General features: G+C 56.1%; 3 protein-coding genes across 7 annotated transcripts; 1 reads left to right on the top strand and 2 right to left on the bottom strand.

Moving 5' to 3' along the window:
• Positions 1-988: 988 nt before the first annotated feature.
• ZNF579 (zinc finger protein 579) lies at positions 989-4,353 on the bottom strand. Of its 2 annotated transcripts, none has more exons than XM_074385899.1 (2): positions 4,243-4,353; positions 989-3,564 (listed from the first exon to the last, which is right to left on the bottom strand). In XM_074385899.1, the coding sequence occupies exon 2, from the start codon at positions 3,091-3,093 to the stop codon at positions 1,408-1,410; it is 1,686 nt and encodes a 561-aa protein (XP_074242000.1). In that variant the 5' UTR covers positions 3,094-3,564; positions 4,243-4,353; the 3' UTR covers positions 989-1,407. The 2 variants fall into 2 exon arrangements, with proteins under 2 accessions (XP_074242000.1, XP_039322038.1); XM_039466104.2 differs by having other exon boundaries at positions 989-3,095; positions 4,243-4,352.
• Positions 4,354-15,527: 11,174 nt separating this feature from the next.
• On the bottom strand, positions 15,528-23,198 carry FIZ1 (FLT3 interacting zinc finger 1). 4 transcript variants are annotated; one of them, XM_039467007.2, is made up of 3 exons: positions 23,093-23,198; positions 21,199-21,528; positions 15,528-17,794 (listed from the first exon to the last, which is right to left on the bottom strand). In XM_039467007.2, the coding sequence occupies exons 2-3, from the start codon at positions 21,490-21,492 to the stop codon at positions 16,586-16,588; spliced, it is 1,503 nt and encodes a 500-aa protein (XP_039322941.2). In that variant the 5' UTR covers positions 21,493-21,528; positions 23,093-23,198; the 3' UTR covers positions 15,528-16,585. The 4 variants fall into 4 exon arrangements, with proteins under 4 accessions (XP_039322941.2, XP_074241995.1, XP_039322943.2 ...); XM_074385894.1 differs by lacking the exon at positions 23,093-23,198 and adding an exon at positions 22,119-22,716; XM_039467009.2 differs by lacking the exon at positions 23,093-23,198 and adding an exon at positions 21,751-22,111.
• Positions 23,199-23,618: 420 nt separating this feature from the next.
• On the top strand, positions 23,619-27,077 carry ZNF524 (zinc finger protein 524). Its single transcript, XM_039466202.2, has 2 exons — positions 23,619-24,031; positions 26,017-27,077. Exon 2 carries the CDS (start codon positions 26,055-26,057, stop codon positions 26,844-26,846), a length of 792 nt encoding a protein of 263 aa, XP_039322136.1. The 5' UTR covers positions 23,619-24,031; positions 26,017-26,054; the 3' UTR covers positions 26,847-27,077.
• Positions 27,078-27,104: the final 27 nt, after the last annotated feature.

Here is a 27,104-nt window from a genome sequence, read left to right as displayed (position 1 = left end):
GGCTCACACCTGTAATCCCAGCACTGGGGGAGGCTGAGGTAGGTGGATCACCTGAGGTCAGGAGCTCAAGACCAGCCTGGCCAACATGGCGAATCCCTGTCTCTAAGTAAAAATACAACAATTAACTGGGTGTGGTGGCAGCCTCCTCTAATCCCAGCTACTCAGGAGGCTGAGGCGGGAGAATCACTTGAACCTAAGAGGTGGAGGTTGCAGTGAACTGAGATTGTGCCACTGTACTCCAGCCTAGGTGAAAAGAAAAGAAAAGAAAAGAAAAAAAGTGTGACTGAGAAGCCAAACTTTCACGTTTATTTCATCTTAATGACTTTACATTTCCGTATTCTAAATTTAAATGGAAATAGCCACGTGTGGTTGCTGGATACCATATTGGACAGTGAAAATGTAGAATATCCCATCATCACAGAAAGTTCTCCCAGACGGGGCAAGATTCCATCTCTACAAAAAGTTAAACACTTAGCTGGGTGTGGTGGCATGCACCAGAGAGGCTGAGGCAAGAGGATTGCTTAGGTCTGGGAGTTTGAGGCTGCAGTGCGCTATGTCTGCACCCTAGCACAGCAGCCTGGGCATCAGAGTGCGGGAAGAAATATTATGGAAACTTTTCTAGGGGAAAAAAAAGTTGTGTTGGACAATGCAGGGCTAGAACTCCTGCTCTTTCAGAGGATGGCATTGGCCTCCTTCTCCCAGGGCCCAGTGCCACCGCTGGCACAGAGTAGGGTGCGGTAGAGATTGAGTGACTAACACGCTCAGAGATTCCCCAGCGCAGGGGTGACGATTCTCTGTCATCTCACATTCCTGTTTCTGGTGAACCCAGGCTTCACCGGCTTCTTGCTTGGTTGAGGGCCACGTATTCTCTGACGCCTCTGTCTCCTTCCTGCTCTGAACCTGAGCTCAGAGTCCGCTGGACAGATCCTAACTCGCCCCAGCGCCCCCAGCCTGCCCCCACCTCCAGAGAACACCTCGCTCTCTCGGGTTTCACGAACTCACATTTATTCACAGACAGACAAAGGGACAAGGACAGACCTTTGCTCACTGGGGACCCCCAGGGTCTCGCAGTTCCGAAGAGGTGATGGTGTCCAGTGTGTGTAACGGGGGACAGGCAGGCGGGGGCGTCCCCACCAGTCTCCATCCCTCTGGCCAACTGTCCGCCGCCTTTTTTCCCAAGTCGTCCTGCCTTAAGACACATGTTGGGGTGAGCGGTTCCTAACCAGCATCGGGGGTTCTGGGGGCGGGCCATGGGGAGCGAGGGGGCAGTCCGGGGCCCCCTACTCCTTAGTGTCAAGGGCGTGAAGGGGACGGGTGGGTGGACAGAGGAGGCGGCTCCTTCAACTTCCCTCCTCCATTCTGCAAACAGGAGCTCAGGCGGAGTGGCAGAGGCCAGGGCGGCGGAGGTCAGGAGGCCAGGCCCCCCAGCCCACGCAGGTGAGCCTTGCTGTCTGCCTCTTCTTCCTCCATCTCAAAGGCTGAGTGGTCTTGGCTGTCGAAACAGGAGGCGCTGAGGAAGACAGGGGGAGCCGGCGGGGTCTGGGGTGGGGTCCCCGGAGAGGGCGGCTCTTCCTTAATGTTTGCGAGAGGCAGTGGGAGCCCTTCTTCCTCCTGCTCGGTCTTCAGGGGCGGCGGTGGCGGCGACGGCGGGGCCTGGGCCTGCAGGGCCTGCAGCGCGGCGGCCCTCTCCAGCTCGGCGCGGTGGCAGCGCTGGTGGCGCAGGAGGCTGTAGGCGCGCGAGAAGCGGCGCGGGCAGCGCGGGCACGGGTGAGGGGCCGGGCCCCCCGCGTGCACCTGTGCGTGGCGCGCCAGGTCGGCCAGGCGCTTGAACTCCCGCTGGCAGCGCACGCACTGGAAGGGGCGCGCTCCCGAGTGGGTGACCCCGTGCTGCCGCAGGTGCGCGCGGCGCCTGAACCCTTTGCCGCACTCCGGGCACCAGAAGCGCGGCTCCCCGGCCGGCGGCCGGGCCGGGGCGGCGTCGCCTCCGTTCTGCCCACCTCCTCCGCCTTCCGAGGCACCCCCGCACTCCGCCCCCTCGCCCCCCTCTGGCCCCTTAGCTGAGTTCCGTGCCCCCGAGGCCTTGTCGTCCTTCTTGCCCGCCGCGGGCAGCGGGGCCAGCAGGCTGAGTGGGCCGTGGACGCGGCGGTGCTGGCGGAGGTAGGAGGCGAGGCGGAAGGCCAGGCCGCAGTCTGGGCACACGAAAGGGCGGTCGGTGGAATGGACCAGCCGGTGGCGCGACAGGGACCAGGGCCTGGCGAAGGCCTTGAGGCAGATGGAGCACTGGTGTCGCTTGGGGCGCGGCGGGGGCCCCCCTTCACCCTCCTGTTCGCCCTCCGGGCGCAGACACGGGTGCGCCTTGAGCTCGCCCTTGGTGGCGAAGGCCTCGCGGCAGCGCAGGCACAGCAGTGTCCAGTCCGCCTGGAGCAAGACCTGTTTCTCCTCCTGCCGCCCAGCCGCCAGCGCCAGCTCGGCCCTCAGCTCTGCGGCCCCGGCCTCGGCCTCCTCCGACTCCGACTCTCGAGGCTCCGCGGCGCTGGTGGGCGCAGCCAGCGTGGCCGGCTCCCCTGCAGGCCACGTCTCGGGCCACGCTGCGGACGCCTCCTCCTCCGCGGCCCCCGGCGCAGCAGTGGCCGGCTGCTCCGTGCCCTCGTCCTGCGGGCCCCAGCTGGACTCGGCCCCCTCCTTGGCCACCCTCTCGATGGCCAGCTCGACCTCGCCGCCTGCGTGCTCCTGAGCCAGGTGACGCCGGAGCTGGGCAGGCTCCGGGAAGGTGCGGGGGCAGGCGGCACAGCGCAGCGGGGGCTGGGGCCCATGGCCCCGCAGGTGGCGGGAGAGGTGGGCAGGCCGGCGGAAGGCCTTGGGGCACAGCGGGCAGGCGTGGGGCCGGAGCCCCGAGTGGCTCAGCCGGTGCCGGGAGAGGTAGTAGGGGAAGCGGAAGAGGCGGCCGCAGGTGGGGCAGGGCAGGGGCGCCCGAGGGGCTCCAGCGCCGCCCCTGCCACGGCCACGGCCTCGACCACGGCCTCGACCACGGCCCCGGCCTCGGCCACGGTGAGGTGGGCTGCCCTGAGCAGGCGGAGGAGGCTGCGGATCCATGCCTGTGGGGAGAGAGGCAGAGATGGCAAGGGGGGCAGAGGTAAAGAGAAGTGCGTGGGGTGTGGCCGAGAGAGAGAAGCAGAGACAGAGACAGTCGGAGCTAAAGAGGCAGAGAGGGCAGGTATTCAGCCAGGGGAGAGAGATTTGAGACAGAGACAAAGGTGAGAGACACGGAGGCGAGGAGGCAGAGACAGAAAGACAGGGAGAGAGGCAGAGATCAGAGACAGAGCAGGGAACAGAGACAGGGGAAGGCAGAGATGGGAGACACAGAGAAGTGCAGATGGACAGACAGAGACCAGGAGACACAGAAAGACAGGATGGTGAACAGCAGAGCAGAGAAGAGAGAGAGGAGAGCGAGGAACACCCAGCAGAGAGACAGAGACACAGAGAAGAGGAAACAAAGAGACTTGGAGGCCCAGAGGCAGAGACAGTGTAAGCAGAGCGATCAGGAGCGCAGCGGTGGGTTGGAGGCTGGGGACATGGAGACAGACACAGAGGGGGTGAGGCAGGGTAGAGGCACAGAGGGGGCAGAGTCAGTGACCCGCTTCTGCTCCAGGCCCCCCGGCCAGGCTGAACGTTTCGGGAGGGGCTGGGACACAGCCCAGGGGGGCCTGAGTGGAGGGGTGGGATTCGAAGCCAGTAGGCCCCGGAAATGGAGCGTGTGCCCAGATGCCAGGGGCTGGGAGAGGCCCGGGAGTAGGAGGGCTCAGACTTCTGGTCTGAGTTGGGAGGGGGCTGGGGGCCCAGACTCTTGGGACTGAGGGAGGTGGGAGCTGGGGATTGAGACTCCTCCTGGGTCCAGGCCGGGACCGACTAGGGACTCTGTTATGGAGGAGGTGGATTCCTGGGTCCCGGTGGAGGAGGGGCTGGGGAGGGGGCTGGGCTCCTAGGACAAGGGGGAGGTGCGGGCTGGGGACCCAGCTGCCCGGAATCCCCAGGGAGGAGGCGGCTGAGGGCTGGACCCCTGGACCCGGGAGGGAGGCTGGTAAGGTCAGGGGTCCCAGGTCCCAGAGGGGGGCCAATCTCCTCTGGGCCAAGCCTGCAGCTCCCCAAGGCATGATCAGCAGAATTGGGGCCGGGTCGAGGCCTTGAGGATTTCTGAGCCCCGGGCCTGGGGCTCGGCCCTGGTCGCTGGGGCTGGGTTCTTACCTGGCCTCCTTGGCTCCTTTCTTCCTTCCCCACGGCCGGCCAAACGCGGACGGTGGTGGCGGGGAGGGAGGGGGGGACCCGAGTGTGGTGGGGGGTGGAGGAGGAGGCTGGGCTCGGTGTCACCGCCTAAGCCTTCCCCCCGGAAACCCAGCCTTTCGTCGGAGCCTGAAAGAGGAAAGACTGGCTAGGAAGCCGGAAGCGGGAGGACGGGGGACCCAGGGAGGGGAGGGAGGGCAGTCTGCACCCCAGGGTCCTGTGAGGGGAGGGGGCTGGGGGCCTGTCCCCCGGCTCCCAGAGAGCAGAGGGTGCTGAGGGGGCCTGGGACGCTGGATCCAGCCACCCCCGGCTCCCCAACACACACACACACACACACACACACACACACACACACACACACTCATTCATTCCTTCAACAAATACACATTTATCAAGTCCTGTCTGTGCCAGGCACTGTGTCAAGCCGAGGGGATGGTTGGGGGAGGAAGATGAATGAAGCAGTGACAGAGGCTTCAGAAAATACCGGCACTGTGGATTAGAACCTGGCTCCAGCCTTCCCTTGGCTGCCGGCGTGAAGGATTCTCCCACCTTGAGCCTCAGTTTCCCCTTTGTGATAAGCCCCCGCATATAGTCATTTGACCCTAAGTGACCAATATTTACTGACTATCTACTACAGGCCAGCCTGCGTATATTTTGTCACATATACGCACATTCCCTGGGATCTTAGCAACCAATGTTTACTGAGCACCTACTATGGGCTGGCGCTGTCCTTGGTGCTGGAGCCACAGTAGCAAAAACAGAGGCCATTCGACCCTGTCCCCAGCGAGTTCATGGTCTGATGGGGAAGGCAGACAGACACGGATCAGACACGCTGGAGTGCGTGTGGGGGAATGTGTGTTCCAAGACAGGAGACTGCTATAGGAAAGCAGAGAACAGAAGGCACTGAGCTGAGCTCACATTGGCAAGAGGTGATTCCTGAGGTCTTCCTGGAGGCAGCAATATTTCAGCTGAAATTGGCAGAATGAAACCCACCTGGCCACATCTCAAAAACCTCATGTGGAGGAGAAAAGGCATTTTGCAGGAGTATACCCGCAGCTCGACTCTGTTTGTTTAAGGTTACATTCCTGCCAAACAGTGTGAATGAGATTGTGAGCAAACAGGTCCTTTCATACCTAGCTGGGGCAAGGAGAACTCGGAACAGTCTTACCAAGCCAGCAATTCCAGGAATTTCTTCTTCAGCGGTATCTACTAGAAACGACACAAAATAATGTCTGTCCCAGGTTAATCATTGCAGTACTGCACATCACTGCAAATGGCTGAAAACAAGCTGAACTCCCATCTGTAGGAGATTTGAGTACTAAATCATGACTGATCCATGCAGCGGAATACTAGGTGTCCATAAAAAAGAACAAAGAAGCTCATTGTGTGAATGTGTGGAAAGTCTCCAAATGATAACCTGTAGAAGAGAAAAAAAAGGAAGGTCAAGTATAGCCTGCAGCCTGTTCTGGGCTTGTGTGTGTTCTGGGACTGTGTCCAGATAAACTGGAACAAGAGAGAAGAAATTGAAACTGGCAACATAGTCTAACTTCCAGGACAGAAACTTACTACACTCTATCCTTTTTATCCTTTTTGTTCTTTTATTATTATTATTATTATTATTATTATTATTATTATTATTATTTTGAGACCGGCTCTCCCTCTGTTGCCCAGGCCGCCTGGAGGGAGTGCAGTAGCATGATCTCAGCTCACTGCAGCCTCGACCTCCGGGGCTCAAGCAGTCCTCACATCTCAGCCTCCTGAGTAGCTGGGACTACAAGAGTGGGCCACCACATCTGGCTAATTTTTGTATGTTTTGTAGACATGGGGGTCTCCCTATGTTGCCCAGGCTGGGCTCGAACTCCTGGACTCAAGTGATCCACCTGCCTCAGCCTCCCAAAGTGGTGGAATTACAGATATTAGCCACTGTGCCCAGCCTTTTGTACTTTTTGAATTTGAAACCGAGCAAATGTGTTATACACTCAAAAAAGTAAAGGAGGCCAGGTGTGGTGGCTCACGCCTGTAATCTCAGGAATTTCGGAGGCCAAGGTGGGCAGATCACCTGAGGCCAGGAGTTCAAGACCAGCCTGGACAACATGGAGAAACTCCATCTCTACAAAAATTCAAAAATTAGCCAGGTGTGGTGGTGTACACCTGTAATCCCAGCTACTCAGGAGGCTGAGGCGGGAGAATTGCTTGAACCTAGAAGGTGGAGGCTGCAGTGAGCCGAGATCGTGCCATTGCACTCCAGCCTGGGCAACAACAGTGCAACTCCATTTCAAAAAAATAAAAAGAGTTCTGGAACTAAACAGTGTGGATAGTTGTGCAACATTTACTTAAAGCCATTGAGCTGTGTGCTTTAAAATGGTTAAAACTAAATTTTATGTGTGTTTTACGAAAAAACCCACACACCTATATTCTGCTTACCAGCTCTAAAATATTAGGGATACAACTGACTCCCCATGGGCCACCCCCTCCAAAATTTGACTGCCTCTCCTATCTCAAACATAACTTCTATCTTGAATTTTGTGCCCATTATTACCATGAATATTTTAAAATTTTTATTCCATGGTATATATTCTTTAAAATACAGTATTACAGACAAGGTGCTTTAAAAAAGCATGCTCCTAGGTCTGGGCATGGTGGCTAATGCACGTAATCCCAGCACTTTGGGAGGCTGAAGTGGAAGGATTGTTTCAGCTCAGGAATTCAAGACTAGCCTGGGCAACGTAGTGAGACCCCATCCCTATATCATTTTAAAAAAAAATCATCCTGCTGATCCACTATCATGTCTTCTATCTCTCTGTGAAGTGGAACTTCTTTTTTTTTTCTTGAGACGGAGTCTTGCTCTGCAGCCCAGGCTGGAGTGATCTCTGCTCACGTCAGCCTCTGTCTCCCAGGTCCCAGTTCAAGCGATTCTCCTGCCTCAGCCCCTCAAGTAGCTGGGATTACAGGCGTGAGCCACCACGCCCAGCCAATTTTTGTATTTTTTTTTTTTTTTAGACGGAGTTTCGCTCTTGTTACCCAGGCTGGAGTGCAATGGCGCGATCTCGGCTCACCGCAACCTCCGCCTCCTGGGTTCAGGCAATTCTCCTGCCTCAGCCTCCTGAGTAGCTGGGATTACAGGCACATGCCACCATGCCCAGCTAATTTTTTGTATTTTTAGTAGAGACGGGGTTTCACCATGTTGACCAGGATGGTCTCGATCTCTCGACCTCGTGATCCACCCGCCTCGGCCTCCCAAAGTGCTGGGATTACAGGCACGAGCCACCGCCTGTAACTCTTTACTTCTTTCCTTTTCTTTCTTTTTTTATTTTTATTTTTTTTTTTGAGAATGGGGGTCTCACTCTGTCTCACAGGCTGGAGTACTGTGACAACATCATAGCTCATGGGAGCCTCAAACTCCTGGGGTCAAGTGATCTTCCCGCCTTAGCCTCCCGAGTAGCTGAAACTAAAGGTGTTCACCTGCCTGCCTTCCTGCCTTCTTTCCCTCTTTCCTTCTTTCCTCCCTCCCTTCTCTCTCTCTCTCTCCTTTCCTCCCTCCCTTCCCTCTCTCTCTCTCCTTTCCTCCCTCCCTTCTCTCTCTCTCTCTCCTTTCCTCCCTCCCTTCTCTCTCTCTCTCCTTCCTTCCTTCTCTCTCTCTCTCCTTTCCTCCCTCCCTTCCCTCTTTCTCTCTCCTTTCCTTCCTTCCTTCTCTCTCTCTCTCTCCTTTCCTCCCTCCCTTCTCTCTCTCTCTCTCTCTCCTTTCCTCCCTCCCTTCTCTCTCTCTCTCTCTCTCTCTCCTTTCCTCCCTCCCTTCTCTCTCTCTCTCTCCTTTCCTCCCTCCCTTCTCTCTCTCTCTCCTTCCTTCCTTCTCTCTCTCTCTCCTTTCCTCCCTCCCTTCTCTCTCTCTCTCTCCTTTCCTCCCTCCCTTCTCTCTCTCTCTCTCCTTTCCTCCCTCCCTTCTCTCTCTCTCTCCTTCCTTCCTTCTCTCTCTCTCTCCTTTCCTCCCTCCCTTCTCTCTCTCTCTCCTTCCTTCCTTCTCTCTCTCTCTCCTTTCCTCCCTCCCTTCTCTCTCTCTCTCTCCTTTCCTCCCTCCCTTCTCTCTCTCTCTCTCCTTTCCTCCCTCCCTTCTCTCTCTCTCTCTCTCTCTCTCCTTTCCTCCCTCCCTTCTCTCTCTCTCTCTCTCCCTCTCTCTCTCTCTTCCTTCCTTTCCTATTCCTTTCCTCCCTTCTTTCTTGTCTTTCTTTTCTTTCTTTTTTTTTTTGTAGATACGGGATCTTGCTTTGTTGGCCAGGCTGTTCTGAACTCTTGGTCTCAAGCAATCCTCCCACCTGAGCCTCCTGAAGCGCTAGGATTACAGGCATGTGCCAGCATGCTCAGCCTAGTTCCAGAACTTTTTCATCAGCCCAAACAACCCTAAGCCCATTAGCAGTCATTCCCCCACTCGCTTCTATCCCTGGCCCATGTCAGCTAATAATCAGCTTTCCGTCTCTATAAATTCGCCTCTTCTGGACATTTCATATCAGTGGAAGCATACAACATGTGTTCCTTTGTCACTAACTTCTTAAATTTGCATAGAAGTTTTCCTCCTCCCCCACAAAGGACATTGCCCCGCCTTTTTAAAAACCGAGAGATGGTCTTTCTCTGTCGCCCAGGCAGGATTGCATTGGCACAATCATAGCTCACTGCAACCACCACCTTTGGGGTTCAAGAGATTCTCCCGCCTCAGTCTCCCAGATAGCTGAGACTACAGGCATGCACCACCACACCAGGTTAATTTTTGTTTTTTGGTAGAGATGGGGTCTTGCCATGTTGCCCAGGGTGGTCTTCAACTCCTGGGCTTAGATGACCAGCCCACCTTGGTCTCCTAAAGCACTGAGATTACAGGCGTGAGCCACCACCACGGCCAGCACAATGCTTCTAAGGTTCATCTGTGCCCCAGCATGAGTCAGTGCTTCATTCCTTTCTGTGGCTGAATAGTATTCCATTTCATGAGTGCAGTCATCCCTCGGTGTCCACAGGGGATTGGTTCCAGGACTGTCCTCGGATTCCAAATCCCTGAGTGATGGAGTCCCTTATAGCCTCCTATCTAAGGGTACAGAACCCACGGATGTGGAGGACCGCTGTCGCCTACATTATCTTTATCCATTCACTTGTTGATGGACATTGGGGTTGCATCTATGTTTGGGCTATTGTGGATAGTGTTGTTATAAACATTTGTGTATAAATTTTTGTTTCAACAGCTGTTGTTAATTCTTTTGGTTATGTATCAAGTGTGTGTGTGCTATTTTATCATCTATATTTTGAAGGTTTGAAAGAGGAGGAGAAAGGGGGAGAGGAAAAATAATAATGAATTCAGGAATGGAGGTGATATAAAAGAAAACTTTAAGCAGAGAGCACAGCACACGGAAGGGGGTTCGGTCTTTGCTTCCCCAGCACGTGGCGAGGGATGGGGCTGGGGGTCTCGTATTAAGGCCATAAAGGAGGCCAGTGTGCTGGAGAGCGGCCAGAGCTGCACCCAGCGACTGTGTCGGGCCTCCGAGTCCAGGCTAAGCTTGGACTCATTCCGAGTGCACTGAGAAGCCATTGAAAAGGTTTTAGAGTCACATGATCCGATTAGCGTTTTACAGAAATTCCTGCGGGACCCGCGTGCAGGCTGGGCCGGATGCGGGGGAGGCCGAGGCGGGGAGCCGGGAGGAGGCGGGGCTCGGGCCCAGGTGCTAGACGGGGGGCCTGGGCCCCAAGATCTCCGGCTGGGAAGGCGGCTCCCTGGGCCGGGGGCGGGGCTTGTCGCTGATTGGCTGAGGGTTGGACTCAGGCTGCCAATCCCACCGTCTCCCCCTCCTCATTGGCTCTCCTGCTTCCAGCGCCCCTCTCTCCCGTCCAGCCTCCAGCACCCAGAAATCACACCATCTCACTCTTGAGCCCAACACCCTCGTGTCCATGGCTCCCCATCTCCCTGGAAATAAAACCCAGAGCTTCCCTTCTGACCCCCACGCCCACTCCCGCCCCCAAGGCTCTGCTTGCCTGGACCCGGGGCCTCCCTCCCTCCTCTCCTGCCTCTCTCTCCGCGTGGCACCGCCCTCTGCGCGCTGAAGGGCCTCAGGGCCTTTGCACGTGGGCTTGCCCGGGCCTGGAACGCTCTGCCGAGGTTTCCATCCAGCTTCTTACGTCCCTCACTCCTACAGCTCCCTGGAGACACCTGTCTTGATCACCCAAGCTAAAATAACCTTCTGTCACCCTCTAGCCTTCACTCCGCCTTAATTTTCTTTTTTCTTTTCTTTTTTCTCTCTCTTTCTTTCTTTCTTGTCAGGGTTACTTTATTTTATTTATTGTTAAGAGTCTTGCTCTGTTGCCCAGGCTGGAGTCCATGGCACGATCTCAGCTCACTGCAACCTCCACCTTCCGGGTTCAAGCAATTCTTCTGCCTCAGCCTCCCGAGTAGCTGGGACCACAGGCGCCGGACACCATGCGCAGCTAGGTTTGTTTGTTTGTTTGTTTGTTTTTTATTTTTAGTAGAGACAAGGTTTCGCCATGTTGGCCCGGCTGGTCTCAAACGCCTGACCTCAAGTGATCCGCCCACGTCGGCCTCCCAAAGTGCTAGCATGACAGGCGTGAGCCACCAAGCCTGGCCTTTAATTTTCAACATGGTACTTATCACGAACATACCCTAGGCAACATGTGAATGTCCAATGGATTGCCTGTCTCCCCTCCCACTAGAATAAAAACTCCACGAGGGCAGGGGCTTGTTTTGCCAGTCTGCTTAACAGCTCTGCCCACAGGTGGCTGCCCGGGGCAGACAAGTGGCTTAACAAGCATTTGTGGATGTATAAAAAAGGATGAAGGGTGGGGAGGAGTGAGGGAGACTTGGGCTTCGGGACTGAGATGTGAGGCCGTCCCTGAAAGGAAGCAGGCTGTGGGGGCCGAGGGAAACGCCAGCTCGGCTCCAAGGTCTGCACGCAGGAATCAGCTTGCCAAACACAGGTGTGGGAGTTGTCGGCCTCTGGCTTGTAATTAATGCTTTGCAGGGGTTGAAATCGTCCTCAGGGTAAAATTCCCGCTCCTGTCCCCTCCTGGCCCTCCAGCCTCAATCAGCGCATCTATAAAATGGGGCCACCATGTGAGGCGTTAGGTACAGCGTCCAGCCCAGCACCGGGCACTTGTGAGACACTCAGGAGATGGGATGAGTCCCTCTCGTTACTGCCTGAGAAGAGAAAGGGTTGTGGTGCAGGTGAAGTGGGTGGGAACCTCAGCTTCCCGAGGTGTCCCTATTCTTTACTCCCTAGCCGGTGGCCATCTCCATGGCAACGTTGACGCCTTTCCATTGCGCATCTCCCGAGCCGAGCCTGTCTCTAAGCTCCTCTCGCAGTGGGCGGGTCTTGTCCCTGGGGACGGTGCCTGCTTCGAAGGGGGCGGGTCTTGTTTCTCGTCGGGAGATACAGATTTTTTTAAATTTAAGACGGAGTTTCGCTCCTGTTGCCCAGACTGGAGTACAATGGCGCGATCTCGGTTCACCGCAATCTCTGCCTCCCGGGTTCAAGCGATTCTCCTGCCTCAGCCTCCCAGGTAGCTGGGATTACAGGCACGCGCCACCACAACCGGCTAATTTGGTATTTTTAGTAGAGACGGGAGTTTCTCCATGGTGATCAGGTTGGTCTCGAACTCTTGGACTCAAGTAATCCTCCTGCCTTGGCCTTCCGAAGTGCTGGGATCATAGCTCACTGTAACCTGGACCTCCTGAGCTCAAGTAATCCTCCCAGCTCAGCCTCCTGAGTAACTGGGACTACATGTGTCACCACACCCGGATTTTTTTTTTTTTTTTTTTTTTTTTTTTTTTTTTGTGGAGACAGGATCTCACTATATTGCCCAGGCTGGTCTCTTAATTCCTGAGCTCAAGCTATCCTCCTGCCTCAGCCTCTCAAATTGTTGGGATTACAGACATGAGCCAACTTGTCTTGCCTAAAATATTTTCTTTGTGAAATATAAGACAGATTTTTTTAAAAATGCACATACTGGCTTGTTTGCAACAACAACAACAAAAAAAATAGCTGTGTACCTCATACTGGCTTGTTTGCAAAAAAAAAAATGTACAATACAAACACACAATTGAATAAATAATTATACGTGATTATCAGATTAAGTACTAGAATTCTGTCAACTATCAGCAACCCTGGAAACCTTTAGGATATCCCCTTCCACTTAACTCGTCCAGCCCACTATTCTGAGTTTTATAGGACAACGTTGTCCTTGCTTTTCTGTATGGCTTACTACTGACAATGTATCCTGAACAATAAGTTACCGTTTAGTTTCACTTGCATTAGAATAGGTTTGTTTTTTTGTTTTGGAGACAGGATCTCGCTCTGTCCCCCAAGTTGTAATGCTGTGGCATGATCTTGGCTCACTCAACCTCCGCCCCTGCCCTCCATCATGCTCCAATGATCCTCCGGTCTCAGCCCCCCGGAGTAGCTGGGACTACAAGCACAGGCCACCACACCTGGCTATATTTTGTATTTTTACTAGAAACGGGAGTCTCGCCAAGTTGCTCAGGCTGGTCTTGAACTCCTGAACTCGAGCAATCCTCCTGCCTTGGCCTCCCAAAGTGCTTGGATTACAGGCGTGAGCCACTGCACCTGGCCTGAATGTTATGTAAATGAAATCGTGCTCTGTTTCTGCTTCTTGGGTCCTGTGTCTTTGTAATTTTCATTCATGAGATTGTGTTTATCTGCAGCTCATTCTTTCTTGTTGCTGTGTAGTACTCCATTGCATCGTATACCATCATTTTTTATCCACTGTATTGCTGATGGGCATTTTGGTTGCCCTGAGTTTGGGGTTGAAAGTATTGCTGCTATGAATGTTTTCATATGTCTCTGGGTGCAGGGGTACTTGACTTAGTGGTTATGCCTAGCAGTAGAATTACTGCATCACAGGATATGCTTATGTGCAGTCTTTGAGAATGGCAATCTGTGGGGCATTTAATTTAACAAACTCAGCCAGGTGCGGTGGCTTACACCTGTCTTCCCAGAACTTTGCAAGGCCAACGTGGGTGGATCGATCACCTGAGGTCAGGAGTAGGCGACCAACCTGACCAATATGGTGAAACCCTGTCTCTACTAAAAGTACAAAAATCAGCTGGTGTAGTGGTGCACACCTGTAATCCCGGCTACTTGGGAGGCTGAGGCAGGAGAATCACTTGAACCCAGGAGGCAGAGGTTGCAGTGAGCCAAGATCATACCACTGCACTCCAGCCTGGGCAACAGAGTGAGCCTCTGTCTCAAAAACAAACAAAAAAATTTAAGGGACTCAAGGAAAGGAACCTTTGATTCTCTTAAACCCCAACTTAAATGTGTCTTCCCCCAGTTTTCTGGTCATCATAAAAAATGCCACCACTCAATGATTTACTCCTGATTTCTCCTTTCTCATTACACTCATCCCCAACCAGTACACACATGCACACAACCCGTCCTCTGCATTCGTACTCCAGAGTTCATCTCGAATCTACCCATTCCTTTCGTTTTATCTTATTATGTTTACTAGAGACAGAGTCTCACTGTATTATCTAGGCTGATCTCAAACTCCTGGGCTCAAGCGATTCTCCTGCCTCTGCCTCCCATAGCGCTGGGTTACAGGTGTGATTTCTGTTCGTCACTCTGGTTTACACTCCCACAGGTTTCTCCCGGACTGCAGTCTTCTGACTCTGTGTTCTCCAACTTCGTTTCCTCTCCTTAGGCACAGGGATCTTGGTAAGGTGCAAGCGTGGTCCCATCCCTCTTCAATGAACACTTTGTTTCCCACTGCCCAGAGAACACAGCCAAACACCTATCTTGGCTTGCCTGGCTCACTGCGATGTGACCTCTAGCCACCTGTTAACCTTATCACATCCTTCCCTCCCTGAGCTCACTTACCTTCTGTGTCCATTTGGGCGTCCTCCTCGCTGGCCCTTGTTCACCCTTCAGGACTCAGATCCACCTCCACCAAGAAGCCCACCTGGACCACCCCATCTAAGGTGACATAGCCTAGCCACTCACTTTACCACCCTTCCCTATTGCCTTCAGAATGTTTGTGACGATCTGAAATTATTGTCCACGTTTATTTGACTCCACTTTTCCCCATGCCCGTCGCCCACATGACAGAACATATCCAGGAGGGCAGGGATGATCCCCACAGGGAGTTCCAATGCCTGGCTCAGAATAAGCCCTCAGTACAGAAATGAAATCCAGTGTGCAGAATAGTGTGAAGGCACCCCCTCCTGAATTCTCTGATGGGAAGTCCTATTCTAAGGGACTGCTGTAGGGTCGAAGGCAGAGTCCAAGGGGTGGGGCCTCATCTCGGACATGCCTCCAGCGAGGCAGTTTGGTTTCCCAAGGGGCATGGCCTGTAAGATTGGTGGTTTCTAAAGGACATGCCTAGTTTCTTGGGGGTGTCTGTCTGTTGGAGGTATTTATATTTAAATATAAATACCATATATTTAAGGGACAGAGCTCATTTTCATTGAAACCGACTCTAATTTCATTTATTATTATTATTATTTTTGAAACGGAGTCCCCCTCTCTCGCTCAGGCTGGAGTGCAGTGGTGTGATCTCGGCTCACTGCAGCCTCTGCCTCTCGGGTTCAAGAGATCCTCCTGCCTCAGCCTCCCGAGGAGCTGGGATTACAGGCACATGCCATCACACCCAGTTAATTTTTGTATTTTTCGTAGAAACAGGGTTTTACCATGTTGGCCAGGCATGGTCTTGAACTCCTGACCTCAGGTGGTCCGCCTGCCTCAGCCTCCCACAGTTCTGGTATTACAGGCATGAGCCACCAAGCCAGGCCTAAACGGACTCTAATTTTAAAGGTCCTGTCCTACTTAAAGCTTTGAAAGTTCTCAGGAGGTGCCGGGCGCGGTGGCTCACGCCTGTAATCCCAGCACTTTGGGAGGCCAAGGCGGGTGGATCACGAGGTCAAGAGATCAAGACCATCCTGGTCAACAAGGTGAAACCCCGTCTCTACTAAAAATATGAAAATTAGCTGGGCATGGTGGCGTGTGCCTGTAATTGCAGCTACTCAGGAGCCTGAGGCAGGAGAATCGCCTGAACCCAGGAGGCAGAGTTTGCGGTGAGCCGAGATGGCGCCATTGCACTCCAGCCTGGGTAACAAGAGCGAAACTCCGTCTCAAAAAAAAAAAAAAAAGTTCTCAGGAGAAAAGGAAGACCTGTCTATATTTAGGGGGTCTGCCCAAAGAGACTCCCCATCCTCCTTGGAGCCAAGGATCAGAAAATCAGACGGTAGCGACTGACAGGACAAGGTTTATTGGGGGTCCTGGAGACACTGGGGAGAGGCACGAGGGGATGAGGTCAAGGCTCACGGGGGACCTCCTAGCCAAGTTCCCCCTTCCCCTTGGGGTCAGAAGACAGAGACAGACAAACCAGCAGAGATGGAGAGAAAGACCAACAGGTGCTATGGTAGTGGGGGAGGGAAACCCCAGTGTCCGCCACCTCCCACTCAGATGAGTTCATAGGATAGAGAATGGCGTGGACCGGTCCACTCGCTACAGGAAAAGGGAGGAGTATCTACCCTATTCACTCTAAGGAAGGTGGGGTGCAGGCCACCGCTTGGACCAGCCCATTCCATGTCATGGGGGTGTGTGTGCATACAGATCAGTCCATCCTACTGGGCAAAGGGACTCAGGACAGTCTATTCTAGTGTTTGGGGTGGGGAAGATCATTAGGGTCGATCAATTCCACAGTCGGCGTGGGGGTGGTGGTTTGAGGGCAGGGGGCATCTACCCTGGTCCCTCTTTCAGCACAGGGAATGAAAAAGGGGAAAGGCAGATTTCGGCTATATTCATTTTCTGGGGGTCACCAGTGACTCTGGTGGGTAGCATTTGGAGGGGATCTAGGAAAATTCAGGAACATGGTCCCTCCACATTCTCCAGATCCCGGTGGTTGGGAATGATGGCTCTCAGGGAGTGGGGCAGCCTTCCCTTGGAGGGGGGGGTACCCATCTTTTATTATTAGGGCCCTCAAGATGAGAGGTACTTAGGAGACCCATTGCTCGCTGCAAAGTCTCCATGTCTTGGGGACTTAGGGTTACCCACACTCATTCCAGGGACCTCAGGCTCAGGAGTCTCTCCCTGGATTCAGGCTCCCCTGCCCCAGCCAAGGACCCTGTTTGTTTGTGGTCCCCTAGATCTGGGGCCTGTTGTGGGTTTTTGGTGTTCTCCACCTCTCCAGCCAGGGTCCCCTCATTTCAGGGCCTGCGTCTGGATTTGGAGGGCCGGGGCCTCACTCGCAGTCCCAAGGTCCCCGGGTCCAGGTGGCTGGGCGGAGGGCAGGGCGCAGCCTGGGGTCAGTCCATGCCTCGGTGCAGCTTCAGGTGCCTGGAGAGGTTGCTGAGCGTGATGAAGCCCTTGCCACAGATATGGCAGGGGAAGGGCCGCTCGGTGCCGTGCAGCAGCCGGTGGCGCTTGAGGTAGCACTCGTGGCGGAAAAACTTGCCGCACTCCAGGCACGGGAACGGCTTCTCGCCCGTGTGCACCAGCACGTGCCGCTCCAGGTCGCGCGGCGAGCGGAACAGCTTCTCGCACTCAGAGCAGCCGAAGATCTTCTTGCCGCGGCCCGAGCCGGACGCGGGCTCCCCGGACGCTGGCTCTCCCTCCCGGGCCGCCGCCGCCGCCTCCTCCCCGCCGCCCTCGCCGTGGCTGACCCGCCGGTGCTCCTCCAAGGCGGCCAGCGCCGCGTACAGGGCCCCGCAGTGGCCGCAGCCGTAGGTGGCCGGGCCCGAGTGGGCCTCCAGGTGGCTGGCCAGGGCCGCGGCCGACGCGAAGAAGGTCCCGCAGTCGCACTGGTACAGGGTGTCTTCCGAGGGCTCGGCCGCCGCCGCGGGCGCAGGTGCCTCCCCGCTGCCCTCTGGGAGCAGCCCCCCGAGCTTGGGCACCCCGCCCCCCGCGGGGCGCAGGAGCAGCCGGCCGTCCGAAGCCGCAGCGGGAGGAGCGCCGCCGCCCCCCGCAGCGCCGCCTTCGCCCGCCGCCGCCGTCTCGGGCCCCGCGCCTGCCCCGGCCGCCCAGGCCTGCGCGGGGGGCGCGCCCGGGCCCTGCAGGTCGTGCGTCAGCTTGTGCCGCTCCAGCAGCGCGGGCGCGTTGAAGTCGCGCTCGCAGCGCGGGCACTTGAAGGGCTTCACGTCGGTGTGCGCGGCCCAGTGGGCGGCCAGCTCGCGGCCGTGGTCGAAGCGCCGCGCGCAGGCCCCGCACGCGAACGGGGGCAGCGAGGCTGCGGCCGCGGCTGCCGCCTCCGCCAGCCCCCAGCCGCCCAGGCCCGCGCCCGCCGCCTCCGGGCCCTCTCCGCCGCCGGCCCCCGCGCCCCCGCACACCGAGCAGGGCCCCACATTGCAGCAGACGGAGCAGGGCGCGCTCAGGGCGGGCAGGCCAGGGCCGGGCTGCAGGGGAGAGGGGAGGACCCCGCGGTGCTGGCGCTTGAGGTGGCGGCCCAGGCTGGAGCGTGAGGAGAAGCGGAGCTCGCAGACCAGGCAGCAGTAGGGCTTCTCGCCGGTGTGGACAACCTGGGGGTGCGGGAGGAAGGGCACACGTCAGGGCTGAGAACCTGGCCCGGGCGGCGGATTCCTGGACTCCGGGAGGGCCGCGGCACAAGCTCTCTGTCACACCTACAGGGCCGAGACCTAGGGAAACGCTCGTCTTACCACTCTCTGCTGCGGGTCGCACTGGAATTCCGTCGGTCCTCAAAAAGGCCACATCCTGGCTGGGCGCGGTGGCTCACACCTGTTATCCCAGCACCCTGGGATTGTGTAAGCCTAGGAGTTTTGAGACCAGCCCAGGCAACACAGGGAAATCTTGTCTCTACAAATAATTTTAAAAACTAGCTGGGCACGGCATGATCCTGTGGTCCCAGCTAGCCCGGCGGCTGCGCCTAGGAGATCGTGGCAGTAAGCCTGCACGACAGTGAGACTGCGTCCAAAAAAAAAAAAAAAAAAAAAAAAAAAACAAAAAACACGACCAGGCGCAGTGGCCCACGTCTGTGATCACAGCACTTTGGGAGGCCGACGTGGGTGCATCATTTGCAGACAGGAGTTTGAGACCAGCCTGGCCAACGTGGTGAAACCCTGCCTTTACTACAAATACAAAAATTACCCTGGCCTAGTGGTGAGTATCTATAATCCCAGCTTTTCAGGAGGCTGAGGCAGGAGACTCGCTTAAATCTGGGAGGTGGAGGTTGCAGTGAGCAACCTCACACCACTCACAGAGATCACACCACTGCACTCTAGCCTGGGTGACAGAGCGAGACTCTGTCTCTTAAAAGAGAAAAAAAGAAAGAAAGAAAGAAATCACTACCTGTGGCTAATGGCTACATACTGGACAGTGCAGCTCAAAAGAGACAGCAGCCAGCCCTGGTAGGGTGTGTCTTCTCCCTCCTGGAGCCCTGCTATCCCGAGCCAATTGTCAGGAGCTGAATATAGCCCTCAGGTGTATTAGGGCAGAGAAGTGATTTTGAACCAAATCCGGCTACTGCTCAGAGTCTCCCCCTTGACCACTTTTCACACATAGAGATCCAAAGAATCACTTCCAAATCTAGGAAATCAAATCTCCCAGGAGGCAGTCCAGGAATCTGTATTGCCTCTGAGGCATAGCCAGGCTTGTAGACTATGTAAAACTGTGCCTTAGAGAGGTTTTTGTTTCTGTTTTTAAACTGATATTTGTCCTTGTTGTTGACTTAAGCGTTTGGAATGGCAGAGCGAGATTTGTGGGTGTGGTAATGTCTTCCTGGAGACCCGTGAGGAGAAGGGTGAGGCTGGATGAGTAAGAGTGCACTGCTTGTTAGCAATGTTCGTCAGGGGCACAGACCAGAAGAAGGAACAGGGAGTGTTGTTCATTTGCCTTTCTGGCTCCAGATGCAAGGCACCTGCTGTACAGTAAGGGTGTAGGGATCTCTATCCTCTATGTCCGTAAATTTATTCCACCCTCCTCTTTTAAAGCCTATAGCTCATAGCACACTTAGCGTCTATGTATAACCTGAGTATTGTCTGTCTCCCCACCAGCTAAGGACGATCAAAACAGCGACCACGTTGGTTTTGCTCACAGCTGTATTTCCAGGGTCCGGCACTCTCCAGCCTTCTCCTGAGCTGCACTCTTTCTGCTCCTCTGTGCTCCAGTCACACTGGCCTTCCTCCAGTTCCTCAAAAGCCCGCTTCTCTTCCTTGAAAGTACACATCCTGTTCCCTGGATCCAGACAGCCTCAGTCCCCAGGGGCAGATCATTCCTCACCTGTAAACCATCCTTGACCCCATCCCCGATCCAGACTGCTTCAGATCTCTCTTGCATTAGCCTCAGAATATGGTCACCCTCCATCCTCAGATGTCTCGGCTGCAGCCCAACATTGATTAACCTGGTTGTTCAGTTCACATCTCCCACATTTGACTTGAAGCCATACAAAGGGTGGACTGTATCTGTTTTGTTCCCTTAGATTTTTTTGCTCCAGAGAACGCAGCACTGTACCGAAATACAGTAGCTGCACAACCTACTAGTGGGTGGAGGTGAGGCCTCAGGGGGCTGTGAATTGTTGCATTAAGGAGCTCCCCTTTCATCCTAGGGATCAGGGGATTAAGCAGGGGGTACCTGGTCACTCTGTGATAGATGCAGAAGCTGGACCTGAGGGAGAAAGACAAGAGAAAGGAAACCCCTGAGAAAGCTGGGGCCAACACTCAGGATGTGAGCTCCTGAGCCGAGGCAGACACACGGGGACAGAGAGGACAGCCACGTGTGAAAGACCATAAGGAGATGTCCAGTTCTCTTCGCCCTGGTCGTGCAAGTGCCTGGCACATAGACAGAGTGTGACCTAGCTCGCCCCATCGTCCACCTCCTTCCACCCCAACCCCACAGGCTCCCATCGCTTCCTGGAGCACAGCACGCTCCTTCCTTCCTCAGGGCCTTTGCGCTCGCTGTCCACTGCCTGCAATGCTCTTCCCACAGAGGATTCCGGACGCTGCAGGTCTCCGCTAAACCATCACCTGCCCCAACCTTCCCTGCCCTGTCTGAAGTGGCCCAAAGCTCTCCTCTCTTTACTCCCACACATTGATTTGTATATTTTGTTTGTTTGTTTTGAGGCTGAGTCCTGCTCTCTTGCCCAGGCTGGAATGCAGTGGTGCAACCTCCACCTCCCAGGTTCAGGTGATTTTCCTTGTCTCAGCCTCCCAAGTAGCTGAGTTTACAGGTGCATGCCACCATGCCGGGCCAATTTTTGTATTTTTAGTAGAGATGGGATTTTGCCACATTGGCCAGGCTGGTCTCAAACTCCTAACCTCAGGTGATGCACCCACCTCTGCCTCCCAAAGTGCTGGGATTACAGGCGTGAGCCACCACACTCAGCCAATATTTTGTTCCTTAAAATTTTCCTTCTCGACATTCATCTTTTCCCAGAACATTCTTGCCTGCATGCTTGCTTTATTGCTTCTCGTCTGCCTGGCTACTGACCACCTCTAAAGGAAACTTAAGTTCTCCGAAGGCATGGAATTTGCTTTTACCTTGGCAACACAGCTGTTTGGTGCAGGGAGAGCCCATAGTCACTGAATAAAGGAATTAAGTATATACCTGATAAACCTATTTTTTAAGATGGTAAGGAATGAAGGGATAAACAGTAGATTGCAGATGCTGGTGCCTGCGTGCCAGGTACTGGCAGGGAGAAGGGGAGGGGAGGAGCCTATAGGTGGGGAAATTTACTATGAATGTTCCAGTTCTTGGGTTGCTGGTGATTGAATGAGACCCATCACATGCCTTCATGGGTCAGAGTGCTTTGGCGGGGAGGGAGGGAGGGACATTCTCTAGGGAGGAGACAGGCGCCTGGGCCTTGGGCCAGCTTCAGCTTCCTTTTGCCCAGAGTACAGTGGGTGCGGGATCCCAGCCCAGTCCAGACCAGACCAGGGAGGCCAGCCTGGGGCCGGCCTGTGGGACTCACCTGGTGGTGCAGCAGGCCGGTGGAGTCTCGGAACCCCTTGGGGCAGGCAGAGCAGCGGTAGGGCCGCTCCCCGGTGTGCGAGCGCAGGTGGTTGGCTAGGTTGAAGCTGTGCTTGAAGCCCTTGCCGCAGCGCGGACACGCGTGGGGCTTGAGCGCTGTGTGTCGGGCGAAGTGGCGCCGGAGGTCTGAGCGGTAGCGAAAGCTCTTGCCACACTCACTGCAGTGAAACGGGACCCGGGGGGCGGCAGCAGCGGGCGGTGCTGGTGAGGGGGTTGGGGCCGGGACATCATCCATGGTGACGGGGAATATAGTGGTGTGTGTGGGCTCTCTCTGGAGTAAGGGGAGACAGAGGAGCATGTGAGGGGGTCGGCTCCCATCAGCCCTCTCCTCCCAGGTTCCAGACTCACCACCTGTCCCCTGGGAGATCCTCCCACTGCCCACCTCTGTAAGACACTCTCACTGTTCTTTAAAATCCTCCTACTCTCTTAGAAACCCTTCTTCCTCTGCTCCACTCCTCTGGCAACCTTCCTAATCACTTCCCAGTCTCCTCACCCCAAAGAGCGTTTTCAAGCTTCTCTCACTCTTCGCGAACACACGGCCGCTCCTCTCTGTGCTCCTCTCACGGTAATTTAAGCCTCACCCACTCTTCCTTAAGTCCCGCTTACTCCCCTGAAAGTCCCCCACGCGGATCCCTAAGCATCTTTTATGCTTTGCCAAGCCCTTTTCCCTCCAAAGGGCCCTCACACTCCCCTCTAAGCTCCTCCCACTCCTCTTCCTGGATGACCACTGAGCGAATGGGAGGACAAAGATTTGGAGCGAAGCACACTAGAGAAATCCTTCCCGGAAGACCAGTACCAGTCCTCTAAAATCAGATAATAAAAACTCTTCATCTGCAAAATGGGAATAGTAGTAGTACCTACCTCACAGAGTAGTGGCGAGAATTAAGTAAAATTGTGGCAATCAGTGCTACGTGCCTACTTAAGCTGGTGCACAGCAAAGCCGCAAAGAGTAAGCTGTTTGGATGATGATCATCCCGTAACTGCCTCCCGGTTTTCTCTCCAAGTCCTACCATGCTTGCTAAGTTATTTGACGTCTCCAAGCCCCTCTCTTCTCCACTAAGACCCGCTTCCAAAACTCCAGCCAATTTTTCAAGAAGCCACATCCTGTCTACGACTGTCCGCTGGCCTCCTGTCACCTTCTCAGGACTTCTCCACGAAGTCTATTCCCATTCCCTGCAAGCCCTTTCCACATTCATTATAAAGACCTGGTAGTTGCACTAAACCCCTCCAAATTACACCCCTAAACTCCGCCCTCCTCGCTAGGCCTACCTACTTCTCTAAGCGACACCCCAGACAAACACCACCCCTTCTACTCTAAACTCCACCCTCCTGCTTCTTGGGCTCCCTTTCCCCAACCAGCCTCAATGAATTTCCTTCTACCGCTCAACCGAGGGCCTACCCACCATTCTTTATGAGCCACGCCCCTTTATCAAACCCCACCCCTTTGCCTAAGCCCCTCCCACTTTCCACCCACGCACTCTCCCTCCTCCACGCCCCACCCACTTCTACTTTAAGCTCCGCCCAGCTCAGGCTCCTCCCAGCCCTTGCTCCGCCCCAGCAGCCCCCTAGGCCCCGCCTCCTCTTCCACCCCGCAGCCTGCCGAGTGGGCCCCCCCACGCCCAGTCCACTCCAGGCCCCGGGCCCCGAGAGCCGGCCTTTTGTGCCCCTCCTCCTGCCCCTAAAAGGTGCGGCCCTGGGAGCCCGAGGTGGGGCAAGTCGGGCGGGCCCTGGGGCCAGGCGAGTCCACGACGCTCATACGGAGCGTAGCTCCTGGAGACCCTGGGGGGCCCCGGGAGGCCTGGGAAGTCCGTCGGCTTTCCTCTTTAATTACTTACACCTCCCTCTGGGCGCCGACATTTTGGGCAGCGGGGGCAGCGTCACTTCCACCCGGGGTGCCCCTCGACTTCCGCCTCCCTTCCCCCGCCGTACTCCCCCTTTCTCCCGCCCTCTTGGCTCCCCTTCCTCATCCCCGCCCTTTTCCCTCTTTCCCTTTCCTTTCCCAGCCCTTGAGGTTGGAGAAGCCAGGCCCGCGCCATCTTCGGTGAGGGCAGCGAGAAGGGGCGGGGCTTGGAGACACCCACGGCGCCATACAGACTAAGGGCAAGCAGGTCAGAGCGCGGGGTTTCCTTCGTGGCAACCCTAGCTGAAGCTAACGTAAATGAGAGCAGATACCATTCCTTTTTCTGAGCGGCGGGCCCCTCCCGATTAGCATGTACAGTTGCACTAGGAAAAAAAAAGAGAAAGCGAAGTGCGTCAACCGCAATACACTGCTGGAAAAGACCGGCAACCATCTTATCAACTTAGCCCTCCATGGGGCTTTGAAGCCTGTCCGGTGCCATGTTGATTACGGGCACTGGGCAGCCATTTTCTCGCTCCTCCTCGTTCCGTATATGTCTTTGATTGGGTCACCCGAGTATGTATTTTGTGAGAGGAAAGGCGGTTCGAGGCCGTTGGAGATATGCTGCTGGATTATTTCCCACTGGGAACACACCAGGACCGCTGGTGCGCACGCGCGGCTTGCGGGCGCGCGCGTGACCGGTCCTTAGGACCCAGCGTGTCCCCTTTGTTTCCCACGGGCGCGCGGGCGGGCGGAGAGGGCAGGAAGGGAGGGGCCCCGGCGCTGCTCCGAGGGGCGGGGCCGGCGCCGCGCGCCGCCGCCCCCGCCCCGCCGCCGCTGAGGGGCAGGGCCCCCTCACCCCCGCCCCTTCCCACGCTCCGACCCCGTCGCCCCCGCGCGCGCGCACACTCGCGAGCCCCGGCGACATGCAAATGAGGTACCCGAGAGGCGGGGGGCGCAGGCGGGGTGGGGGGGTGCGGGGGTAGGGGGGGCCGGGCCGCGCGCTCCCGGAGCGCGCTTCCAACACCTGTTCCCGCTCCCGCGCTCGCGCCCGCCTGCGCGCCGACCTCGCGCCCCGCGAAGCCGCCCGGGCGCGCGCGCGCAGACCCCCTTCCTGGCAGCCCCCGCCGCCCGCGGCCCGGGCGGCGCTCATTGGCCACCGCCCCCGCAGGACCCGCCCCGCGCTCGGGCTTCGCAGCTCGGGGGCGGATGGGCTCGCCTGCACCGGGGCGAGGGACCAGGGGAGTCGGGGGGCCCGTATCCCCCTTTCCACCGTTCTAGAGACCGGACTCCTAGACTAGGCCGCCCCGTGGGAGCGAACCATATGGAAAGGTGGTTTGCGCCTCTCTGGACCACAGGCTATGGTGCTATGTGGTGGGGGGGTGCAGGGGGGCACCTGCAGCACCTGCTTCCGGCTGCACCTGCGCCTCCCCTTCCCCTTCGTTACACTCCGGTGCCAGTATTTGAGTGGGCGCTGGGAAGATGGTGGTGGCGTTGATGAAGTTCAGTGTTTACTATGCACCATGCAGTGTGCAAGGGACATCTTAAAGCCCACTATCTCATTCGATTCTCCTGACAACCCTGGTTTATCCACTTTTCAGAGGAGGAAACTGCCTCAGAGAGGCAAAGTCACTTGCTAGCTATAGGCAGAGCTGAGTTCAAACCCAGGACTGAGATCTCATCATGTCCCCTTTCCTCCCTGGGTCCATTTGTTCTCCATTCTCTGGGACATTGGGGTCAGCAAGACCTGTTTGCAGTCTTGGCCCTGCCATTTAGTGGAAGAGCAACTTAGGGAACTGACTTGGCTTTCCCGTGCCTTAGTTTCCCCATCTGCAAAATGACACAGATATGCCCTGTTCAGACAGTTAATGTGAGGCTTAGCTGCTCCTGATAACAGTGGCTAGATGTGTCCTGAAAACTTCTGTGTATTGACACTTTGTGGTATTATGCCCAAGGCATGTCTGGGCAAGTACATAGAACTATGTGTCCCATTTTGCAAAAGTCTTGATTAAGGCTTAGAGAGGCGAACACCTTACCCAAGGCCAGGCAGAGAGTAAAGATTTGAACAAAGGATGTCTGACTCCAGGGCCCATGCCCTTAACATCGCGGATATATTTCCTCATCCAGGAATCAGGGTCAAATATCACCTGGGACCAGTCCTTTTTTTCCTGTCCAGAACCCCTTCCTCACTTCTGCCAGTCAGCAGGGAGGGACGAGATCATTCGTAAGGTCTCTATGGCTCTGGAGTTTGATGGGCTCTCTGTTTCAAGGACCACAGTACTGCCCTGCACCCTCAGTTGGACTCTATCCTGTCTAGAAACTTTTTTTTTTTTTTTTTTTGTAGACAGAGTGTCGCTCAGAGTCTCGCTCTGTAGCCAGGCTGGAGTGCAGTCCCTTGATCTCGGCTCACTGCAACCTCCGCCTCCCTGGTTCAAGTGATTCTCCTGCCTCAGCCTCCCGAGTAGCTGGGTCTACAGGTGTGCGCCACCACGCCCAGATAATTTTTGTATTTTTAGTAGAGACGGGGTTTCACCATGTTGGCCAGGATGGTCTTGAACTCCTGACCTTGTGATCCGCCCACCTCAGCTTCCCAAAGTGCTGGGATTACAGGTGTGAGCCACTGCACCTGGCCAGAAGTGGTTTTTTTTGGTTTTGGCTCATGTTGATTTTGAACTTTTAGATCCAGGAGGAGGGTTAGGGAGGCATGGGGATGCGTGGTGGAGCTCAGGGAAGTGCCTGTTTATCAGCTGATACAAGATCATCTCACCGTTTTACCCACCAGCATAGCTAAAATTGTGTATCTGGATGAATATCAACTACACCCTTGTCAAGAGACTTGGAGAGAGGGATGGGCGAGGTGTTGGGGGACACAGGGGTGCTCTAGACCCTGTGGGCACTGACTCTGCCCCTCTCTCCTCTTAGCTGGCTCCAGTGCCCAGACCTAAGCCCCCCACTGCTCAATGGACACCCCCAGCCCAGACCTGTTGCCTTCGCCTTTGCCCGGGGAGGAAGAGAAACCTCTGGCCTTACCTCCTCCTGTTCCCCGGGGCCGCCGAGGCCGTCGTCCTGGGGGAGCCACCTCAAATCGGACGCTCAAGGCCTCCCTCACTCGCAAGCGGGGCCGCCCCCCCAAGTCAGGGCAGGAGCCCCCGCTGGTGCAGGCGCAGGGGGTCACAGCCCCAGTGGGCAGCAGTGGCGGGAGCGACCTCCTCCTGATCGATGATCAGGGTGTACCCTATACGGTCTCTGAAGGGTCAGTGGCTGCGTGTGAAGGCTCCGGCCCCAAGAAGGCCCCGCACTTCTGCCCGGTGTGCCTTCGGGCCTTCCCCTACCTCTCCGACCTGGAGCGCCACAGCATCTCGCACTCAGAGTTGAAGCCGCACCAGTGCAAAGATTGCGGCAAGACCTTCAAGCGCTCCAGCCACCTGCGGCGGCACTGCAACATCCATGCTGGCCTGCGACCCTTCCGCTGCCCGCTGTGCCCCCGCCGCTTCCGCGAGGCGGGCGAGCTGGCGCACCACCACCGCGTGCACTCGGGGGAGCGCCCCTACCAGTGCCCCGTCTGCCGGCTGCGCTTTACAGAGGCCAACACGCTCCGGCGCCATGCCAAGCGCAAGCACCCAGAGGCCATGGAGGTACCCCTGTGTGCATCAGACCCAGAGCCTGAACCATCGTGGGACGAGGAGGGCATCCCGGCCACAGCAGGGGCCGAGGAGGAGGGGGAGACCGAGGGAAAGGGGGAACCTGCCTGACCCCCACCCCCTGCCATCACTCCCTGGGCCAGGCTTAGATCAGGGAGTTTGGCAGGTGTTGGGCCTGGGCCAGGCGGCTGGGACACGCTTGTTTCTGATGGTCTTCCCGTTGTGGGAGCAGGCGGAGGGTGGACACCTAAACTTCTGGGTCCAGCTGCCTTCTGCACCCCTCCCCCAGACTAACAGACCCTTGGAGGCAGGGGCTGTAGAAATAAATCTCTGCCTGCTGGCTGCCTGTGTGTGTTCCCTGCCGGCATG

The sequence above is a fragment of the Saimiri boliviensis genome, chromosome 14 (assembly GCF_048565385.1).
Source record: "Saimiri boliviensis isolate mSaiBol1 chromosome 14, mSaiBol1.pri, whole genome shotgun sequence".
Classification (NCBI taxonomy): Eukaryota; Metazoa; Chordata; class Mammalia; order Primates; family Cebidae; genus Saimiri; species Saimiri boliviensis.
The sequence above is the reverse complement of the archived record's forward strand: the minus strand, read 5'-3'. Positions and strand labels throughout refer to the sequence as shown.